The 22,421-nt window shown below is 47.4% G+C and overlaps 1 protein-coding gene across 1 annotated transcript; it reads right to left on the reverse strand.

Moving 5' to 3' along the window:
• Positions 1-266: 266 nt before the first annotated feature.
• Positions 267-21,805, reverse strand: EIF4H (eukaryotic translation initiation factor 4H). The gene is made up of 7 exons (XM_063146367.1): positions 21,705-21,805; positions 8,660-8,844; positions 5,597-5,661; positions 5,392-5,491; positions 4,175-4,240; positions 2,950-3,108; positions 267-424 (listed from the first exon to the last, which is right to left on the reverse strand). The coding sequence occupies exons 1-7, from the start codon at positions 21,761-21,763 to the stop codon at positions 285-287; spliced, it is 774 nt and encodes a 257-aa protein (XP_063002437.1). The 5' UTR covers positions 21,764-21,805; the 3' UTR covers positions 267-284.
• Between the last annotated feature and the right edge of the window lie 616 nt (positions 21,806-22,421).

The following is a 22,421-nucleotide window of genomic DNA, read 5'->3' on the forward strand; positions in this document are numbered from 1 at the left end:
TAAGACAATGCAGGCACTAGATACAGCAAAGCCAAGAACATACTAAAAACCACTTGTTAACAGCGGACATGCATTCACAAGCTCTGGTTTGTTTTATGGTGTGTTTTTTTTTCCATTTCTGTTTCAAGGAGGACAAGTATTAAGATGGTAGGAATGGTGGCCGCAGGGTTAATGTTCTGAGCACAGTTAGACACTCTGGGCTGTCTTGCGTTTTCTCCCAACCCCACCCAGTCCCTCCCTCGATCCCCGTTCCCGCCCCCCCCCCCACTCGTGCCCCCTCAAGCTCATTCTTGCTCTCCCTTCACAGCTTCATCCCTCGGCTTGGCTCCGCCAAAGATAGCAGAGTTGGGATTGGCTACTTGGTTGAGGGGCGTAGCGACAGTCCGGGGCTTGAGCTGGAGTCTGGGCCGCTGGGCTCTTTCCTCTGCAAGATAAGAAACGTTTTGGCATGAGGCGATGCGGTTCACAAGCTCACACGAGGCCACACCTAACCCCCTCCGTGCCACCTTAGAGACCAACAGATCATTACGGCGTAAGCTTTCGTGGCTGGTAGCCCACTTCAAATGCAGTGTGGGCCTCACATTGGCACAGGCACACAGTCAACAGTGTGTGACACATACTAGATGTACCGGGCGTAACATACGCCGTTGTAGCATATCTTAAAGTTTATTAATTCAATATCATCGCGGGGGCGCGAGCTGCTTGGAGGACGCCGATACAGGGCCGTCTGGCAGACCTGGGGGGCAGGGAGCCCGGGGGGAGGTGTCACCCTCTCCCCGGGGTTCCTGTCAGCCTTGGGCCGCCCACCCAGCTCGCATGAGATTAGGCTGGGGCCCGGGCTCGCAGAAGGCAAGCGGCCTCCCACCCGGCCAGCAAGGGCCCCGGCTGTGCCTCGCTCATGCTCCAGACCGTGACACTACCCCCTTCATGGGGGGGGGGGGAGCGAAGAGACAGAAAAGGAGGTAGGATTACCTTGGAAAGCCTGGAGGAATCAGGCGAGGGGCTTAGCCACCTGTATCAGCTGACGTTACACGTTGTTACTGTTGCTTAGCAACCTGTATCAGCTGAAGCCTTTACGGAAACATACCTAGGCGTTTTATATATATATATTCATTCATTCCATGGGCTCTAGTCCACAAGCGTTAAGGCCACGATAAATCTGCTCGTTTTAAGCTGCCACACAAGGCTCTTTATTGCACTCGCTGCTACTCTGGAACTGTATGGTCGCTTCTCAAATTGAGGTAGAATGAAAGCGAAAATGCAATCCAAAACCAAAGCGCCGTCTGCGACGACGACAGAAGTACCACGTCAACAGATCCATGTGCTTGGACCAAAGTCCTTTCTGTGTGGAAAAGCTATACAGTTGGATCACTAGATGGTACACATATACACATTGTTGCAGATAGTACAGTGTGAGGCCCGCACGGCACCTCCCGTATCGGAAGGCGATGGACAATATGGCTACCACCAAGGTTTTCTCCAGAAGTTAAGTGGAGCTTATATCCCTCTAAAGGCAGCACAGTTTCCTGCACTGGAGACCTTCAGCTCAAGTGATCCTGCAGCTTGGCCTGAGTGGGAAGACCCGGGAACAGAGCTCTGCAAGGAGAAAAGACCCAGACAGGCCAGCTCAGGCCTTGATGCTGTACACAAAAGAGCTAGCAACATCTAAAACTTTCCCCTTTGCTGGAGAGGGGCAGAAACAAAAGGCAACTCCAGCAGAACCCAAACTCCAACGAAGCAAGTGCCACCCAATGACTGAACGGTGTGAAGAGATCTTCTAGGACACACGTTTTCTCCAAGGAACAACAGGACATACTTAGCATGTGGACTTATTTACCCTGAAAACGTTTCCCCTAGCTAATCCCATAAGGGGGGGGGGGGAGAGGGAGGACAAACTCCAGTGGCCCAAGGTGCAAGTCAAAATGGTTCTATACCAGTGATGTCCCACTAACGTGTGCCAAATGAATAGCCAAGTCAAGACGCCAAAAGTATAAGGATCACAATGGCCAGGAAGAAAGGCACGCCCATTGGGCTGCTCCTTTGGATAGATTGCCAGGCCTTAAGGACTACTTGGGAGTTGGCAGTGCTTTCATCAAGACGAGGAACTGCTGCCTGAAGTTGCTCCCTGCAAATCTGACTGCAGGGTTTGGTTGATCAAATCAACCAAATTAATCTTTTTTTTGTTTTGTTTATTCGTTCAGTCGCTTCCGACTCTTCGTGACTTCATGGACCAGCCCACGCCAGAGCTTTCTGTCGGCTGTCGCCACCCCCAGTTCCCCCAAGGTCAAGTCTGTCACCTCCAGAATATCATCCCTCCATCTTGCCCTTGGTCGGCCCCTCTTCCTTTTGCCTTCCACTTTCTCTAGCATCAGCCTCTTCTCCAGGGTGTCCTGTCTTCTCATTATGTGGCCAAAGTACGTCAGTTTTGCCTTTAATACCATTCCCTCAAGTGAGCAGTCTGGCTTGATTCCCTGGAGTATGGACTGGTTTGATCTTCTTGCAGTCCAAGGCACGCAAATATTTTGACGTAAGTACTTATGTAAACTGAAGATGGCAGCCACTACCTCAAAAGAGGCATTCCCTCCTGTGCAAATGCCTCTTCCAAGACATGTGCCGTGTAAAGTATAAAACGGAGTAGGGGAAGTCACGGGTATGCTGCCTTGAACGCCTTGGAGGAAGGGGGAAGGGGGGGAACCCACAATATTGTAATTAAAACTGACATGCTGTTTCTCCCGCCAGACGGGACAAAGGAATCGCACCTGGAGGAGACGTTAACAAGCAGGCAGAAACATCTGGGATAACGGCATAGGGCGTGGTTTGGGCAACTCCAAGCACTGAACACAGAGCACATGGGCATTTCAAACCATGCACCAGTTAAGCAGTGTGGGTCCCCAGACTGGTGAACACACTAACGATCCAGTTTGGCCGTAACGTAGAGGGAGAGCCTACCATCTGTTGGCTCTCTGAAGTCCATGGAAGTCCCACGCAGCGGAGGGCCATCCCTGAAGCGACCGGTGCCTCCCATGGGTGGTGGACCGCCACCCCCTCCTCGCCGATCCCCAGGACGTGTTCGGCCTCTGCCCCCCAGGAAGTCGTCATCTCTGAAGCCTGCAAAGAGGGACGTGGCCATCAGTGCAAACATTAAAACAAATATGCAAAGTTTAAAAACATAAAAAGCATAAAAACAACAGTAGCTTTATAAAAACAGCTATTCTGGGGGTCCGTTAAAAACCAACAAACTTAGTATATGTTGTTTCAATGCTGTTAAATGCCTGGGAGAAGAGGAAGGGCTTAACCTGGTGCCAAAAAGATAACAATGTTGGCACCAGGCGAGCCTCATCGGGGAGATCGTTCCGTAATTGGGGGGGCCACCACTGAAAAGGCCCTCTCCCTTGTTGCCAGTACAAATAGCAGTGCAAAGAAAAGCGGCCTAGAGGACTACACAACCCACCCTGAGCAGTTTCTGCTCGGGTTACTGAGCATGCTCAGAGACAAGTTAGTGCCCCAGCCCAGGCATCAACAAATCTGAGATGCCAGCATTTGCGATTTCTCTCCCAACAGGTGCAGAGGAAAGAAATAGTAATTCATCATATTCAATAGAAAGGCAAACTGGATGAAAAAAGTATTAAGTTTTCAAAGGTGGGGGTGGATAAGCTACCTCGTCTATCCTCATCTACTTCTCTCCCAGCGAGCCTGAAGCTTTTATTGCAGGAGTCAGAATTTTTGGCTGAACCAGAAAGGAAAGAGACATCTGGACACATCTGGACAGATGGTCCAATGACAAGGCAGAGTAAAGCAGAATTTTACAAGCCAGAGTCAGGTTGTTCTGAAGGCGATTCAAGTTGAAAGGAAGCATACTTACCTTTGTCAAACACACTTTTCATGACCTCAGTCTTCAAGGAATCTGCCCCCCGCCCCCAGTTCCTAGTCACAGACACTGAAATTCTCCCAAGAAAACAGTCAACACACTTGTGAACTTTGCCACGACCTTCAAAAATGGAAAATGTCCAGATTATGCTATGGGATTTTGCTTTATTGTCCTACCAGACTGCCTTCTGACCATTTACGTAACAGGCATGCCTGACAGAGGGAGCAAAAGGAGATTTTTTTAAAAAAATAAGAGAAGAGGTTCGAAAAGATTTCATTAATATGAAAAAGTAAAAAATACTGCTACCAGAATTGAAGTCATCTCTGGAATCCCATCCACCTCCTCGTGATTCCCGCGGACCTCCGCCCATGCCTAAAAAGAAAGCCACATTGGAAGCACGGGTCAATGAGAAAGGCCAGAAGTGCTAGAAGGCTCCACTCCACTTGCCTTCTCCTTGTCGGTTTAAACTCATGCTGTCTCTAGAAGTTGTTAATTACAGATCAGAAACCCTTTCCCAATTTTGGGCATAGAGTCCAACATTTGTCTTCAGGAAGCAAACAGTCTACCATGGGGGTTAGAACCTGCATCCAACATGCCAAGCTTACATGTTATAGTGAATGCTTAACTTTTGAAAATTGAAAACGTGTATTACTGATGAAATTGGAAACGGTGCATACAATCCGGAGTCATCATTTAATATTACATTTATATGTTTGCCCTTGTTTGTATTCTTTCATGTTTATGACATGTGTTTGTCCTTATTAATCACCAGTAACTTTTATTAAATGTCCATTGACATTCATTATATGACTGGTGGCTTGGATAAACCGCATTGAGGCTTTTGGTATATGCACAGCACATTGGGCTCCCTATATATTGTGCACTCAACTTCAGGAGTGTTGGTGGACTTCTGCAATGCACTCTACATAGGGCTACCTTTGTGCCTAGTCCGGAAACTTCAACTAGTTCAAAATAGGGCAGCCAGGTTGGTCACCGGTACACCTAGGGGTGACCACATCACACCAGTCTTAAAATCTCTTCACTGGCTGCCAATTAGTTTCCGGGCGAAGTATAAAGTGTTGGTTATCACCTTTAAAGCCCTACACGGTTTGGGTCCAGGCGACCTGCGGGATCGCCTTCTCCCGTATAATCCGCCCCACACGCTCAGGTCCTCTGGGGAGAATCTACTTCAGTCAGCAAAGACTAGGCTGACAGGTATTACCCAGAGGACCTTCTCTTCTGCTGCTCACAGACTGTGGAATCACCTGCCGGAGGAGACTCGTCAGCTTGACAATCTTTTAGCATTCAAGAAAGCTATCAAGACTGATCTCTTCCGGCAGGCCTATCCAGTAGAATTTTAGGATGTTTTTAACAGTGTATACTATCTTTTTAATCAGTATTTTATGCTTGCTGCCTGCCTCGATCCAATCGGAGAGGCGGGTAAGAAATATATGATGATGATGGTGGTGGTGACGCCAAAGTAGCCATTCCAGTGTGCAAAGAGCAGCCATTTAAAACGTCACCTCTGTCTTCCGGCCCGCCACCTTTTCTGAAACCAAAGCCACCTTTGTCTTGTTTCCGGCCCTCGGCTATGTCCACTCGGAGCGATCGATCGCCCAAAAGCTGTTCGGTGGGAAAGAGAGAGAGAGAGAAAAAAAAGAGTTTTTAATGCTCGCCAAATAAAGTTGTTCCCGGTCTCCAAATGCTGTCTGATGTAGCAATACTTACTGCTCCGTCGTACGTCAGAGCTTCTTTAAGTGACTCGACCTCATCAAATTCTACGTAACAAAATCCTGTAGCACAAAAAGAAACGAAAATAAAAGATTTATAGATAAGCAGGGTGGATAAAAAGCCATTATTATTATTTTTTTAAAAATCGTATTTTTTAATGTAAATCCTATTTTTTTTTTAATAAAATGCTTTTTGAGGAAAAATCTATCTAAAGATAGTTTTCTATTTAAGATACATTATAGTCCAAAGGTTATTCATCACGAAATAAGGATGAGTTTTTAATTATGTAGCATGAGGCTGTGTATATTCATGCAATGTTTAAATTTGGGGGGTAAACGAATTCCATTCATCCATTCACAATGCCATGCTCTCCCAGAGGTTTCTGTAAGATTATGGGGCAATTTTTCTATCTGGAAGATATTATTATCACAGCGGCTTGGTTTTACAGTTCTCAAAACTGTGAATTTGTGTCTGCAGAGATCACAGTCCCATTGTGCCTTTGCAAATCTATGTGCACAGAATCAACCCCATTTACCTCTTAAGTGCTAAGTTTCAAAAAATCCAATGAATAGAGTCCACTTTTTTGGGGTGGGGGGAAGTCACACGATTAAATCAAGTCTTTCTGAGTAGTGATTTAAATCGTGATTTAAATCAAATTGATTTAAATCCACCCTGTAGATAAGAAACCAACTTTTTGACCTGGGAAGCTGTGATCTAAAACCAGCTGGTGTACAGAAGGGGATTGCTTGCATATCAAGGCAAAGAAGTTGAACTTGGTAGGTAGGGTGTGGAAAGACACAAATCGGTCCACAAACTAAACTGGCTCTCTGAATACCAGTACCTGCCATCCTAGTTTCCAATTCTGTCCCCGGTTTCCTGAAACAGCGTAAGGAAACATGAGAGAGAGGGACAAGGATTGCACCTGAAGGGCTACCTACTCTCAAGCAAGCCTCCCCAACAGCTGAGCTCAGAGGCCCTTCGCTGGGCATTATTGCCTGTAGAAATGAGGTGGCCAACTACCAGAGGGTGCCTTTTCTGTCAATAGTTGCACCCCGATTATGAACCACCACCCCTCATTCCTCAGGGAGACCCTCATGGTAGTTAGGATGCTAGCGTTTTAGGCATCAGGCAAAGCCTGCCCTGTTCACTCAAGCTTTGGGTGGGTAATTTGATCTGTTGCATACGTAGGCAACGTTTTATTTATTTCATACCGCTGCCTTGTATATTATTGTTCCAAATTTCGTAATATTGTTCAGGAAAGGAAAGGAAAGGAACCTCTCGTGCAAGCACTGAGTCATTACTGATCCTTGGAGGGACACCAGCTTTCGCTGACGTTTTCTTGGCAGGCCTTATAGCGGGGTGGTTTGCCGTTGCCTTCCCCGGCCGTGATTCCCTTTCCCCCAGCTAACTGGGTCCTCATTTTACCGACCTCGGGAGGATGGAAGGCTGAGTCGACCCAAGCCGGCTGCCTGAAACCAGCTTCCGCTGGGATCGAACTCAGGCCGTGGGGAGAGTTTCAGCTGCAGAAACTGCTGCTTTACCACTCTGCGCCACACGAGGCAGATATTGCTCAACGCGATATTTTTGTACGGCTTTTAGACATTTTCTGCTGGTACTTTTTGGTTCATAGAGCCGTACGACGCCTTGGTATTGATTTTGAATATTGCATTAACTGTCTCGGAGACACACAATGGTACAAAAGCAGTAGATAATTTCTAAAAAATTAACTGCCGGACGTTGCTGCTTCATGCTTTGCATGCACCTCAGTCTAGCTCCTGAAGGTGTTTTAGGCAGCAGAGTGGAGCAGGGGCCATATGTCCTGCCTTGCAGATGTTTTGTTGGTGTCACTGCTGCTGCACTCCTCTTTGCACCCTGGATGGTCCTTCTACTCCTCAGAGGAGAGCCAATGAAATGGGCCACTCTCGCCAGCTACTCCCTGTGCAGGCCGTCAATGGGTTGGTCGGTCGGTCAGACCATCACACAGGGCTCCTCCAAATGAACCTCACAGGGAATCCATGCCAGGGAGTCACTAGGCAAACCGCCTCGTGGCAAAGAGGACAGCCCGTCGTTAAGGAGAAATGGGACCTGCACCAATACCTTGTGGCGTGACGTGACCCTGGAGGGAAGTGGCCAGCGGCTAAACAGGCCTTCTTTCCAGATCCTCCATTCTGTCCCCTTTCCGCGCTGAAACTCAGCGTTGTGTGGTCACTGAACCCACTCCGTCCTCATTGGCTGCTTTGCTGGGGTGGAACAGGGGGAGTAGGATTGTCGATTTAATTTCCCCTTCCCCAAACATTTTCCCTACTTATCATAGAATCGTAGAATAGCAGAGTTGGAAGGGGCCTACAAGGCCATCGAGTCCAACCCCCTGCTCAATGCAGGAATCCACTCTAAAGCATCCCTGACAGATGGTTGTCCAGCTGCCTCTTGAATGACTCTAGTGTGGGAGATCCCACAACCTCCCTAGGGAACTGGTTCCATTGTCGCACTGCTCTAACAGTCAGGACGTTTTTCCTGATGTCCAGCCGGAATCTGGCTTCCTTTAACTTCAGCCCGTTATTCCGTGTCCTGCACTCTGGGAGGAGCGAGAAGAGATCCTGGCCCTCCTCTGTGTGACAACTTTTCAAGTATTTGAAGAGTGCTCTCATGTCTCCCCTCAATCTTCTCTTCTCCAGGATCAACATGCCCAGTTCTTTCAGTCTCTCTTCATAGGGCTTTGTTTCCAGACCCCTGATCCTCCTGGTTGCCCTCCTCTGAACACGCTCCAGGTTGTCTGCATCCTTCTTGAAGACAAGCTGGAGCGTGTTCAGAGGAGGGCAACCAGGATGATCAGGGGTCTGGAAACAAAGCCCTATGAAGAAAGACTGAAAGAACTTCTGCAGACCTTGAGTATGCAGATATCTCTGCCCAATTTCTCAGCAGCCAAGTTTGCTTCTAATATGATACAGTTTTAAACCAATTGAGAGGGCACATGAACCTCAAAACCTGGCCTACCCCCTGAGTAAGACAGATGCCACCCTCCCTGAATGTAGCACAAGGGGGAGGCATGGAAGCGATTACCTTTAAATTTATCTGTCTCTTTGTCTCTGACTAGTCGCACGCTCCTTACGCTGAGATCCTTGAAGATGGCATCGATGTCTCCTTGGACTGTGTTGAAGGGAAGGTTGCCAACATATGCTGTGAAAGGCGGCTCTGTCGGAAGCTCTTTCTGTTTACGCGACCCAAGGCTGGAACTGCCACGAGACCTGTTGACAAGGACAGGATTACGTCAGACTACCTGAGGGATCATAAGATGTGCCATGCGGGATCAGACCGAGGGTTCATGTAGCCCAGATCAAGAAGCAGCAGCCATATTCCAGCTGCAGCGAAGGACTTCTGCACTATAGCACCAAACAGCCCGGAAATTTCAACTGGTACAAAACAGGGCAGCCTGGCTACTAACAGGGACTGGCCAGCGAGACCACATCACGCCAGTCCTTTTACAACTTCACTGGCTGCCAGTCCAGGTCCGGGCCCGATTCAAAGTGCTGGTACTAACATTCAAAGGCCTAAATGGTTTGGGGCCAGGTTATTTGAAGGAACGCCTCCTCTCATATGTGCCTGCCCGGACCTTAAGATCATCTACAGGGGTCCTTCTCCGTGAGCCCCGGCAAAAGGAAGTGAGGCAGGTGGCTACCAGGAGGAGGGCCTTCTCCCCTGTGGCACCCCGGCTGTGGAACAAGCTCCCCAGAGAGTTTCGGCTGGTGCCTACACTGGATTCCTTCCATCGCCAGCTGAAGACCTTTTTATTTCCTCAGAATTTTAACACCTAATAACTTAAATTTTAAACTTCACTGTTTTAATTCCATATTTTAACCTATATCAATTTCTGCTGTGTGGTTTTATCCTGGTTGTGCTTTTTATATTGTATTTTGCATTTGTGTTTTTAGACCGTTGGTTGTTTTTATGCTCTTTGTGATTTTAACTTCTGGGAACTGCCCAGAGAGCTTCGGCTACTGGGCGGTATAAAAATGTAATAAATAAATAAATAACTCCCTAGCACCCCAAGTGCAACTTTTGGCCTAGCACCACCACGCCTGCTCCACCCTCTCCGTCTCTTTGCAGTAGCTGTTCATTCTCAGCAGACGCTCTCTAGCTTTGCCTTGTTGCTTGCTTTAGCAAGGAGACGGGTGCTATGATCTCGGGTCGGGGACTCAGGAGACGTGCCACTCCTCAGCGGTAAGGTGGCTGGGTGGGGAACAAGGAGAATGCAGGAAACCTCAGCTGTGATGGGGGAAGAACCCAAGAGATAAAGAGCAATGTGATTGGCAGGCTGCAGGGGGGCTCTGCACAGGTGGAGGTGGAGGAGAAATTGAAAGTGTGGGCGACAGAGAGAGAGAGAGAGAAATGTGGTCCCTTGCTGGATGGTAGGTTTCTGGTCAACAGCTGGTTGGTCACTGTGTGAATAGAATGATAAACTACATGGACCCTTGGTCTGATCCAGCAGGGCTCCTCTTATGAGGTTTTGCAACACTGAGTAGAGCACAGCGCTCTTTCAGTGATGAGGAAAAGATCCACCCCAGTCCAAGGGGCAAGCGAGTCCACCCCAGTCCAAGGGGCAAGGATTTGCCTGCCTGGTGATTTGGTGCCAGAGTGATGAGGCCTTGCTTGGACGATATGGAGTGGGGTGGTGATGAGAGTCCAGGAAAGACCTCTGGTGTAGACTGGGGGGGGAGGAGAGGTTGCTCACGGGCCAGGAAAGACCCCCAAGTGGCCTCAGTGGGAATGCCTGAAGCCAACGTGGCTCCGGCTTGAACAATAGTGAAGATTACAGAGATAAACACTCCAACCCTAGTAACGGATGAACGCAAGCAAACGCAATTACGAGTAGCTCCCAAAAGTGGGATCAATCAATAAAAATGATCACAGTAGACATTATCTACCCACATCACTGCGGCAACATATGAAGGCCAGAACCCCATGTGAGAGCCAGGAGGCGGCTTCCTCTGAGGCCCGCTGCAAAGACTGGTCTGGATCCATGAAGCCCAGCCTACCATCCCATCACCCTCCTTGCCGTTTTGAAGATGACAGGACACTCCTAGTACTTTAAAAAAGCATCCTGCAGGCGAAGGAACAGGGGCAGTCTCTAGGAACCTCTAATCGTTGGCTGATCTTCATGGCCAAGCCAAAACTCATGGTAGGTGGGTTCTTGCCCCACTCCATGTACAGTACCTTGGCTGAACGGGAGAAGGCAGAGGCCTCCTCTGAGCAGGAGCTGAACTTAAACTTCATCTCCCTTCCCTGTTCTGGAGCAGGACGGGCGACTTGCTGGATTGGCCCAGTGCTGCCAAGGAGCTCCAACTGCCTCTGAAACCACTCTTACCCTTCTTCCAACCTTAGATGTTGGGAGGGTGCCTGGGTGATCATTACCCACTTCTACAGCTCCAAGGCAGAAAGGAAGCTTAATCTCGCACTTGCCAGAGTGCCACAGCAAGCAAAAACGCAGAAGACCGGCAGCCTCTATTAGGTGACATCCCACTTTTGGAAACGTGTCTAAGGCTAAACTTAGGAACCTTGGAGAAGCCACGTCAAGGTATTGCGTCTGCTTTCCAATTGCTGTGGATAAACAGTAAGGATCAATACGGTGCCTGGGTTGAAGGCTTGCATGAGAATCAATATGGTGTGCTGAGCAGGAGGCTTAAATTTCCCACGCCATGAAAATCCCTGGGTAGACGACGGGGGCAATATTTATTTATTTATTGCATTTCTATACCGCCCAATAGCTGAAGCTCTCTGGGCGGTTTACAAAATTAATCCAATTCAAGTATATATCCAAGTTTAGTAACAGGTCCGCAAAGGACTTGACACCAACCAAGATGCACATATTTCACAAGGGTTCTCATCTGAAGGATTAAGGAACACCAATAACAACTTCCCCCCACCTGGTACCCACCAGACAAAATGGGCAATGGTCAAGGATGATGTTCAAAACACTAGGTTGGGAAAAACTGACCGAGGAAGAACTATATTTTCAATAAACCAATGTGGCATTAACAACCCAACACATCTGAAATCCAATATTAAAGGTAGATAGAAAGGCAGTGAAATGGAGCCAATCATCAACGAAATGGTTGGTATTCACCAATGGAAACACTAAAAGACCAAGGCTTAAGACTACAAAATGTTCTCACTCCAATTGAGAAGGAAGTTTACGTTTTGGAAAGAGACACAAGTCAACTGGGACTATTGCACTGAGAGAAGGTCAAGAATTATCTTTCTTGGATGGAGTGGGTGATGACAAAGCGTTTCATGCAATTTTAAACATGTGAACACACCCTCCTCTTCCAGAAGGGTTCATTCATCTAAGCCCTTTGGGGATAGATACACAAGCTTGTATATTTATTACATCTAATTTTCTCTAAGCCACAGGTCATGAAATGACAGACCCATCTGTGGAAAATGAAAGCCTTTTAAGTAGTTGTGCATCTTCTTCGCAGCCCTGCAATTAGGTATAGTCTTTTAACACCATCACTTCCTTACCTACATCTTTGGGGATCAAAATATGATGGACAGATTTCTGGGCAAAGTACAGGTTTCAACTGTGCACTGCAATTTCTGAGCTACAGAGCCTTCTAAACATTCTCTTCCTCTCCAATTTGTATTTAAATTTGTGAGTTTTCCTCTCCAATGTGTGTTTAAATGAGCGAGTGGTTTTGCTCAGTTTAGATAAGTAGGTAGGATAGCTAAGCCTAGTTGACTTGAAAGGCAATATTTTAGTTTTCTGATACCAGTGCTTGGATGTTTGCCTCGACAGCTCTTCATGCTGAAGAGGGTTCAGGCTGTGCATGTGTGTATGGCGGGAGAGATTTAGCCAGATGGCACCCAAGGCCTGTGGTTACATTTTAGGCAATCCTGTTGATCAGGTAAAGGGAAGACAAACTGCGATGTACTCCAAAGGGCAGAACTATTACCAGCATCTGAAGCACTTTACTGGAAAAAAGGAGGCTAAGGGGAGACCTGATGGAGGTGTACCAAATTATGCATGGTATAGAGAATGTGGACAGGGAGACATTGTTCTCCCTCTCTCAAAATACTAGAATCCGGGGTCATCCCATGAAACTGATGGGTGGGAGATTCAGGATAAATAAAAGGAAGGTCTTCTTCAAACAGCGCAATGTTAAATTACGGAATTCACTACCACAAGATGTGGTGATGGACACCAACTAAAAGGGGCAACTAAAATGATTAAGGGGCTGGAGCATCTCCCCTAGGAGGGAAGGTTAGAACAGTTGGGATTGTTTAGTTTGGACAAATAGAGGCTAAGGGGAGACCTGATAGAGGTGGACGAAATGATGCCTGGTGTGGAGAATGTGGACAGGGACCCTCTCTCAAAATACTAGAATACCATGAAACTGATGGGTGGGAGATCCAGGACAAATAAAAGGAAGGACTTCTTCACAGAGGGCATATGAAACTCACTACCACAAGATGTAGTGAGGGCCACCAATCTGAATGGCTTTAGAAGGGGGTTGGATAAATTCCTGGAGGAGAAGGCCATCAATGGCTACTAGCCCTGATGGTTGTGTGCTATCTCCAGTATTTGAGGCAATCAGCCAGTGTGCACCAGTTGCTGGGGAACATGGGTTGGGAGGGTGCTGTTCCACCACGTCCTGCTTTGTTGGTCCCTAGTCAACAGCTGGCTGGCCACAGTGTGGACAGAGTGCTAGACTACATGGTCCCAAATCGGTCTGCTCCAGCATGGCACTTATGAACTTATTAGTTTCTGTTCAGGCACTGGCCTAACTCAAATATCAGCCCTCTTCCCCTTCATCATATGCCATAGAATTTACAGTCTTGCAGTGTTCTTTTTTTATTTTAATACTACTTTTATTGATTTTCAAGTAAGGACAAATACAATAAACACACACAGAGTAAAAGAAAACACTCAACAACAATATAAATGTTCCCACAGCACCACTATAAAAAAGCATGGGTGTTCATTCCCTCAATAAGCACTTGGTACAGAAAAAGATGCAGGTCAAGTTAGAACCTCTGACCAAAAGGATTCCTGAGTCGTTGGGGGTCTAGGTTCGCCAGGATTCATATTAATAAATGTGAAAAAGTCCAACCAGTTTTCCACAAATGTGTCTGACGTTATTTCTCCTCTTGCTAACCTGCTATGTTGCGTCAACTTATCATTTAAAGCTAGTTTCCAAATCTTATCAAACCAGCGTTGACGGTCAAAAGGTCTGTCGCTTTTCCAGAAGTCTTGCAGTGTTCTTGAAATCCACTACTTTTTGTGCTCATGCCGTAGTTACTTAAGCAAGGCTGTGCCACTTATCTAAATGGCTGCTGCACTGGCAGGAGCATCACACAGCTTTTTGAGATTAAATCCATACTTCGGTTGTAGAACAGTTTTCTCTTAGTAAAAACTGAAAGCAGTGTTCTGGGAAGGCTGACCTCTCTGAGCAGGGGATGCTCTGTATATCGCAACGCTGAAAAGCAAAAGTGGGGCAGACTTCAGGTTCGTGCCCCCCCCCACTATGTGTCTGAATAGAACCCAGGTCCACCGAATTGAGAAAAAATACGGGTGAGGTAGCGATGGAAGGAGCTCGATGCAAAATGGTGACTCATGCAACCGTGTCAGTGATTTACCGCAGCCTATGAGCCAGACACTGGAATGACCTGAATATACAAATACAGATCTACATCTGTGCTACTACAGTTTGGAAGCTTAAACTTGTGCTGCACAACTCCACAAAGATCTGGTCAATGTCAACCATTTATTATTGGTTTATATTTTACAGGTGAAGAATGCTGAAACAGGGGGATAAAGCAATTAGCGCAAGACCAACCACGAAAGAGGTTTCGGTATTTAATCTACCGGGAGTAACAAAATAATATCCTTGTTGATTTAATCGTAAAGTACCCAGAGATCTACCAGTAGTTCTCAATCTACTTTTGGAGTACTCTTGTTCCAAAGGGTATAAATGGTTTGCCTGTAGTTAGCAGTATGTCATGTTCTAACTGCCTGTCAATATTTTAGTCATGAATGTCAACTGACAGAGCCAACTGGTTGGGCTACCTTGATCCAAGTATCTTTCAGAATGATAGAGTGTGTTTATGCACTCCGGATTCAAAACCTGTTAGAAAAAGTTGATATAAACACCACGTTATATCAAAATTTTGTCACTAAGATTTGTAGACTCGCTCATCCGATTTAATGAGCATTCCATGCACTGGAAGAGAGGGGGGATTCCCCTATTCCCACCTTTGAACCATCCTGATTGAAAACACCTTGCCTAAAAGGTCCCACGGGTAACTAATATAATCTCGAATGTGTATATTTAAGGTTTTGGTTTTTCACAATTTATTTATTTATTGCATTTCTATACCGCCCAATAGCCGAAGCTCTCTGGGCTGTTCACAAAAATTAAGACCATTCGAAGTATAAAACCATAATATAAAATCACAACCAGGATAAAAACAGCAGCGGTGCAGAAATACAAATTTAAAATAGCAAAGTTAAAATTGAATTATTTAGACTGTTAAAATACTGGGAGAATTTTACTGGCGTCCAAAAGAAGACAGCGTAGGCACCAGGCGAACCTCTCTGGGAAGCTCATTCCACAGCCGGGGTGCCACAGCAGAGAAGGCCCTCCTCCTGGTAGCCACCTGCCTCACTTCCTTTGGCAGGGGCTCAATAAATCTTTTATCACTTGTGGTATTTTAGCAGGCCTTCTCTATTCATTTTCCTTCCAAGTTGGGTGTCACATTGCCTAGATAGTTATTTATTTCCATCTATTGGTTCTAGACCTAATGCAGGCAACAGCCTGATGGAACATGCCTCCCACCAGTCCTAGGGAGGAATAGTCTGACTTCATGAAGGGCTACTGTAGAACTGACGCTTGTTCGTTTCAAGTCTTGTCTGATTTATCTGCTTTCGTAAGGGCATTCCAAAAGGCTGTCACGTTTATTATTTATACTCTGCTGTCTATGTATATGGAGTGTTACCAAAAAAACCCAGATATGACAGGGGCTTATAAACCAAAAGAGACATAAGAAAAGCATCACAGGCATGGAGAAATTGAGGCAAGGATGAACAGGGGAAGATTTAAGGCCAGCAGTATGTCATGATGTCAAGCCACCCCACCGAGATATGAGACAATATAAATGTCTGCTGTGCAATCCACAAAAGCTTTATTCAGTAAATAGACACTTCTTCATACCTGAAGCTCCAGCACAGGAGCTATTCTCTAAGCTTAGTTAGAATAACAAAGCAGGCCAGTTGCCTATCTATTTCCTGCTGTGCCTGGCAATGTTTTTACCAGATTCCTCCTTCCAGAAGAGTCTTCAAGCTGTAACCTCTGGCAAGCCTAAAGGACCATTTCCCACCTCCTCTGAACTCCGCCCACTGCAGCAGGCTCTGGGATCTGGCAAGGGAGAAGATCTTGAATCTGGGCCTCCTGTTTGATAAGCTCCTAGGAAGGTTCCTCCTTGACTCCTGGAGAGTCTTGGAGAATTTCCTCTCCTGGTTCCTGTTTTGGCTGGTAGCCTTCAGTCTCCAAGTCTAATTTGAGATCCACACCAGGGAGGCTGAGCTTGATCCAGTTATGGTGATTACTTAAATTGCATGAATTTTGGCTTAGCCACTATATGGCGTAGAGATTAGGACAGGCTTCCCCAACCTGGTGCTTTCCAGATGTGCAGGACCACAACTCCCAGAATCCTCCAGCCAGCTAATTATGGAAGTCGTAGTCTAACACAAAGAAACATAGAATAGTAGAGTTGGAAGGGCCTTATAAGGCCATGGAGTCCAACATGTTCAGTGTGACATGGTGTTAGCATAACATGGTTCTCTTTCTCACTCCAGCTTGGGTAGCTCAGACAAACCATGGGTTGTGTTACATGCAAAGAGGATCAATAAAAAACAAATATCCACAAAAAACATTTAGCCTTTGATGGTTAAATCCACTAAGATGGTTTTAAATGCTTTTAAATTATATATTGCTTTAACTTGGTTCATGGTTTAATTTGTTTTTAACTGTGCATATTTACTGTTTTATACTGTATGCTTTTATCTGTATGCCGCCCTGAGATCTTAATGATATAGGGCGGGATACAAATGTTATAAATAAATAAATAAATAAATAAAACTACAATAAAGCAGCAGAAGGCAGAGCTAAATTAAAATCAAACATATCTAAAAAGCCTGTGTGAACAAAAAAGTCTAAACCTGATAGCTAAATGGACGTCTCAAAATCAGATTCACGTCGTTTTGCTCCAAAATGAAAGTGAAACTTATTCATGACGACTATAGCCACTGTAATTTGCAGTTTTACAAAGGAAGCAGTAACCAGCTCGTCCCATTTCCAAGGGATTTTGCTCTTAAATAAGAACGCCAGTGAATAGATGCTGAAGGTGTTACACTTTATACTGTACTCTCAAAACTTTACCCCATGCTGTAATCTAGGAGGACCGTATGAAAAGGAGGACCGGGCTCCTGTAACAGTTGTATTGAAAAGGGAATTTCAGCAGGTATCATTTGTATATATGGAGAACCTGGTGAAATTCCCTCTTCATCACAACAGTTAAAGCTACAGGAGCTATACTACAGTGACCAGATTTAAAAGAGGGCAGGGCTCCTGCAGCTTTAACTGGTGTGATGAAGAGGAAATTTCACCAGGTTCCCCATATATACAAATGAAACCTGCTGAAATTTCCTTTTCAATACAACTGTTAAAGATACAGGAGCCCGGTCCTCCTTTCCATATGGTCACCCTATGTAATTATCTCCCTTAGGTGAAACATGAACTGAAACGGAAGCTCAAGGTGCTAAATATTCCTTCCCTACAGCAATATTCTACATACAAATTTGAGCATTTCAATTGCCCCACTCCTTCAGACTCAGGCATAATCATGTTGCCCTTTTCCCCTGACAGACAGACCTTCTTCAGACTCCTCTCTGCCTTTCTTTGTTCCTTTCGCATGCTCACCCACCGTGAAAAACTACGGATGCTAGAAAGTTTATAGTTTGTGGCAAAAGGACTCCTGACAAGCTGTGATCAGTGGTGATATAGCTCCAAATCATCAGGTCAATGTGGTGCCTGATAGGTTTTGGGGAAATTATGGGCTACAAACCACCAGGTGGCAAAACATACAACTTTCAGGCATAAATACTGCAGCAGTAAACGTGCATAAATACTGCAGGAGCACATAATCCCTCCTATACAACAAGTAGCACAACTAAACAAGTTGCCAGAGGCCTTAAGGCAGGCATTGGCTGGGTTCACACGTAACGCTAAGCCATGATGGATTGCTAACCACCATGCATTGTAGATAATGCAAATAGCCCACTAAAACCATTCTGCAGCACATGGGGTGTGTCTGGGTGGTTTAATCCATCATGGGTGGCAGAACTATCCCACAGCCAACGCACAAACCCGTAATGGGAACCACCAGAAAATAAACCGCCGTGGCTTGGTGTGTTGCGTGGCCGGAAAGGCCAAAGGTCTCAGCCTCACCAGATTCAAAATTATTCCTTCACCTACTACAGAAACGTAAGCTTCTATTATCTAACCCCCACACTCTAAAACAGCCTTCCTCAACCTGGGGCGCTCCAGAGGTGTTGGACTGCATCTCCCAGAATGCCCCAGCCAGCTGGCTGGGGCATTCTGGGAGTTGTAGTCCAACACCTCTGGAGCGTCCCAGGTTGAGGAAGGCTACTCTAACTGGTGTAACCTTCAGTTACACCAGTAACCTTCAATTACACCAGTTTTATTTCCTTTGTATTAGTTCCATGTGCTCTTTATGTGAAAGGGTCTCCCTTCCACAACCCCCAGACTGCATATTACTAGTCCCTGCTGTAATTCCACAAACTCACAACCTACTTTCCTCTGCTCCTCATGATCAACACTTAGTTTGCAAGCTCCTTGGGGGACAGACTTCTGTTATTTCGTACTTGCTTTACTCTGTAAAGCAATATTTACATTGGTGGCACTACAATCCTTACAAACACTCTAAGCAAACCGGGCCATGGAAAGCAGAAGGGACTAAGAGAGTAGATAAGAGGAGAAAAGCACATTTTATGTCAGAAACATCCATGATTATCTAATGGGGAATGCATTCTGAGCACCACACTTCACATAATGCATTTAGCTTATCATTATTAAGGCCTTTTTTAAAAAAGCATCAGAAACCAAATAAAAGCTATTACTACCTCTATCAATATAACAATTTTCAATTACTTTCCAGAGCAGCATAGAACAAAATTAGACATACACATGAAGCCCAAGCCTACAATGATAGCACACAAAGTTAAAAGCAAGTTAGGAAGAAGACATTTAAAATAAGTTCGAAGCGCAGAAAGAAAATAAGTTCTTATTCAATGATTGCAAACGGCAAGTCAGTAAAATCACAGTTGAGATTTCAGAACCAGATCTTATTATGAACCCCTTTCATGTATTCTTTACATCCTATACATCACCCCCATTTCCTCCAAACCTTTTAATGTAGTTTTAGGTAGCAAAATGAAAATCATGGGCAGTGCAAAAGGTTACCCAAATTAACTTTAAAAGCTCCAGTTTTTTAGCTATATAGGGACTCAAGAGGCAGCTGGACAACCATCTGTCAGGTGTGCTTTAAGGTGGATTCCTGCACTGAACAGGGGGTTGGACTTGATGGCCTTCTAGGCCCCTTCCAACTCTGCTAGTCTACCCCCTTCACGTTCTTAACCTGCCTCCCTTGCCAGAGGCTACACCCCACCCTTAATCAAAATCCAGATTCCCTCACCCCTCTCCGTGGCATCACAAGCCCCCTCCCCACAAGGCAGAGTTCTTCTTCTTATGAGCCCTCCTAACCATACTAGAACCCAAAGGGGTCATCCTGTGAAGCAGATTGGCAGGAGATTCAGGACAAGATAAAAGGAAGGACTTCTTCACACAGCACATAGTTAGACTATGGAATCTGCTCCCACAATATGTAGTGACAGCCACAAACTGGGATGGCTTTTAAAGCAGATAGGACAAATTACATTGTACATTGTAGGTGCTATATAAATAAATAATAGTAATAATAATAATAATTCCTGGAGGAGAAGGCTGTCAAAGGCAACTAGTCCTGATGGTTATACACTACCTCCAATATCAGAGGCAGTATGCCTGTGTGCACCAGTTGCTGGGGAACATGGGCAAGAAAGTGCTGTTGCACCTATGTTCTGCTTGTGGGTCCCCGGTTGACAGCTGTGGACACTGTGAGTTGAATGCTCGACCCTCGGTCTGATCCAGCAGAACTCCTCTTATGTTCTGACATTCATATGCTTTGTTCATATGCCCCCTCACCTTCTTAACCTGCCTCACTTGACAGGGCCTATCCCCACCACCACATCAAAAACAGGATTATTCTCCCTCACCCCCTCCTTGGCATCACAACCCCCCTCCCCTAATGACAGGGTTCAGGCCTATCTCATCCTGCTGAGCTTTCCTGTCCTGTGAGATGGAGCTCTATGGAGGATTTGACGTTTGGGTAGGAAGGAGAAGAACCTGGATCTCCAGCATGCTTTGAATGCTGTGTAGGGTGGGTGTGTCTGTTTTCCTTTTAAGAACATCAGAAGTGCTCTGCTGGATCAGACCAAGGGTCCATCTAGTCCAGCACTCTGTTCACACAGTGGCCCACCAGCCATCGGCCAGGGATGAACAAGGCATGGTGCAACAGCACCCTCCCACCCATGTTCCCCAGCAACTGGTGCACACCAGCTTCCTGCCTCGAATACTGGAGATAGCACACAACCATCAGGGCTAGTAGCCCTGGATAGCCTTCTCATCCTCCAGGAATTGATCCAACCCCCTTTTCAAGCCATCCCAATGGGTGGCCATCACTACATCTTGTGGTAGCGAGTTCCATAGTTCCACTCTGCACTGTGTGAAGAAGTCCTTCCTTTTATTTGTCCTGGATCTCCCAGCCATCAGCTTCATGGCATAATGACCCTATTGGGCTCTAGTATTTTAAGTGGAGGGAACAAAAACTCTATGTAGATCAGCAGAAGCCAGAGAAGGGCTTCCATGGCAGGATTGGAGACCCTCCTAACCATAGGCGTTTGTTTAGACCCCCACAGAGAGAGAGGTTCTCCCAGGCTGCGGTCCCCAACACAGACAGACCACCTCCCTCACCTTCTCCACCTGCCTCTCGCCAATGAAACCCAGGCTATGTTCCCCCCTCCACAAACAGACCACCCCTCTCACCTTCTCCACCTGCTTCTCCCCCCCAATAAAACCCAGGCTGCACTCCCCCCCACCCCCTTCTCCTCCCTCCCCCCCAATAAAAGCCAGGCTGCGGTCCCCCCCACCCCACAGACAGCCTGCCCCCCTCACCTTCTCCTCCTGCCTCCCCCCCAAAATAAAACCCAGGCTGCTGTCCCCACCCCACAAACAGACCACCCCTCACCTTCTCCACCTGCTTCTCCCCCCCCCCCAATAAAACCCAGGCTGCACTCCCCCCCACCCCCTTCTCCTCCTGCCTCCCCCCCCAAATAAAACCCAGGCTGCTGCCCCCACCCCCACCCCACAAACAGACCACCCCCTCACCTTCTCCACCTGCTTCTCCCCCTCCCCAATAAAACCCAGGCTGCACTCCCCCCACCCCCTTCTCCTCCTGCCTCCCCCCCAAATAAAACCCAGGCTGCTGTCCCCCCCACCCACTCCACAGACAGCCTGCCCCCCTCACCTTCTCCACCTGCTTCTCCCCCTCCCCAATAAAACCCAGGCTGCACTCCCCCCACCCCCTTCTCCTCCTGCCTCCCCCCCAAATAAAACCCAGGCTGCTGTCCCCCCCACCCACTCCACAGACAGCCTGCCCCCCTCACCTTCTCCACCTGCTTCTCCCCCCCCCCCAATAAAACCCAGGCTGCACTCCCCCACCCCCTTCTCCTCCTGCCTCCCCCCCCAATAAAACCCAGGCTGCGGTCCCCCACCCCACCCCACAGACAACCTGCCCCCTTCCCGCCCTGGGCATCACAATCCCTCCCCCCGCGCCGCCCCCTCCCCAGGCAGGCCCGAAGCCGCCCCCTCGCCCTCGGCGTGCGCGGGCCCCCCCTCGCCTCCCCGCCCCCCACCCCGGCGACCCCGCTCACCCGCGTCCGCCCCCGAAGCTGCTGTAGGCCCGGTCGTCGTAAGCGTCGAAATCCGCCATTGCTGCTCCCGCTGCCGCCGCCGCCTCAGCCTCCCCCGAGCGCGAGCGAGCGCCGCAGGACCCCGCGCCGCTTTATATAGCGGTCCACGCGGAGGGGCTGCCCGTCGCGCTGCCTGAAGCGGAGGGGCCCTCTGCGCCTGCGCGGTGCGGGCGGCGGCGGGGCTGCCCTGGCGGGCGCCTGACCAGAAAGGCCTGGGGAAGAGCGAGCGAGACCAGCCCCTTCGGCCAGGGAGGGTTGTCTCCAGCCCAGGCGAGGCGTGGGGAGACAGGCCCAGGAAGCACATGCTGGGGCCAGGGGTGGGGTTTCGAAGCGTGTCTCTCTCTCTCCCCACAATTAATTAATTCCTCCTCATTTGGAATATTGGGGTGAGAAAGAAAAGAAAAAGGCAGCTCAGCCTCTCCTTTTTTTTTTTTTTTTACAACTATGGAGGACTAATTATGCAGGTGCATAAAGGAGGATTATAGGCCTTTTCTCTCTCTAAACATGCATAGGATTGTAGGCTTTTGTCTAAACATGCATAGGATTGTAGGCCTTTTCTCTCTCTAAACATGCATAGGATTGTAGGCCTTTTCTCTCTCTAATAGGATTGTAGGCCTTTTCTATCTAAACATGCATAGGATTGTAGGCCTTTTCTCTCTCTAATAGGATTGTAGGCCT

Source organism: Elgaria multicarinata, chromosome 22, assembly GCF_023053635.1.
Source record: "Elgaria multicarinata webbii isolate HBS135686 ecotype San Diego chromosome 22, rElgMul1.1.pri, whole genome shotgun sequence".
Lineage (NCBI taxonomy): Eukaryota > Metazoa > Chordata > Lepidosauria > Squamata > Anguidae > Elgaria > Elgaria multicarinata.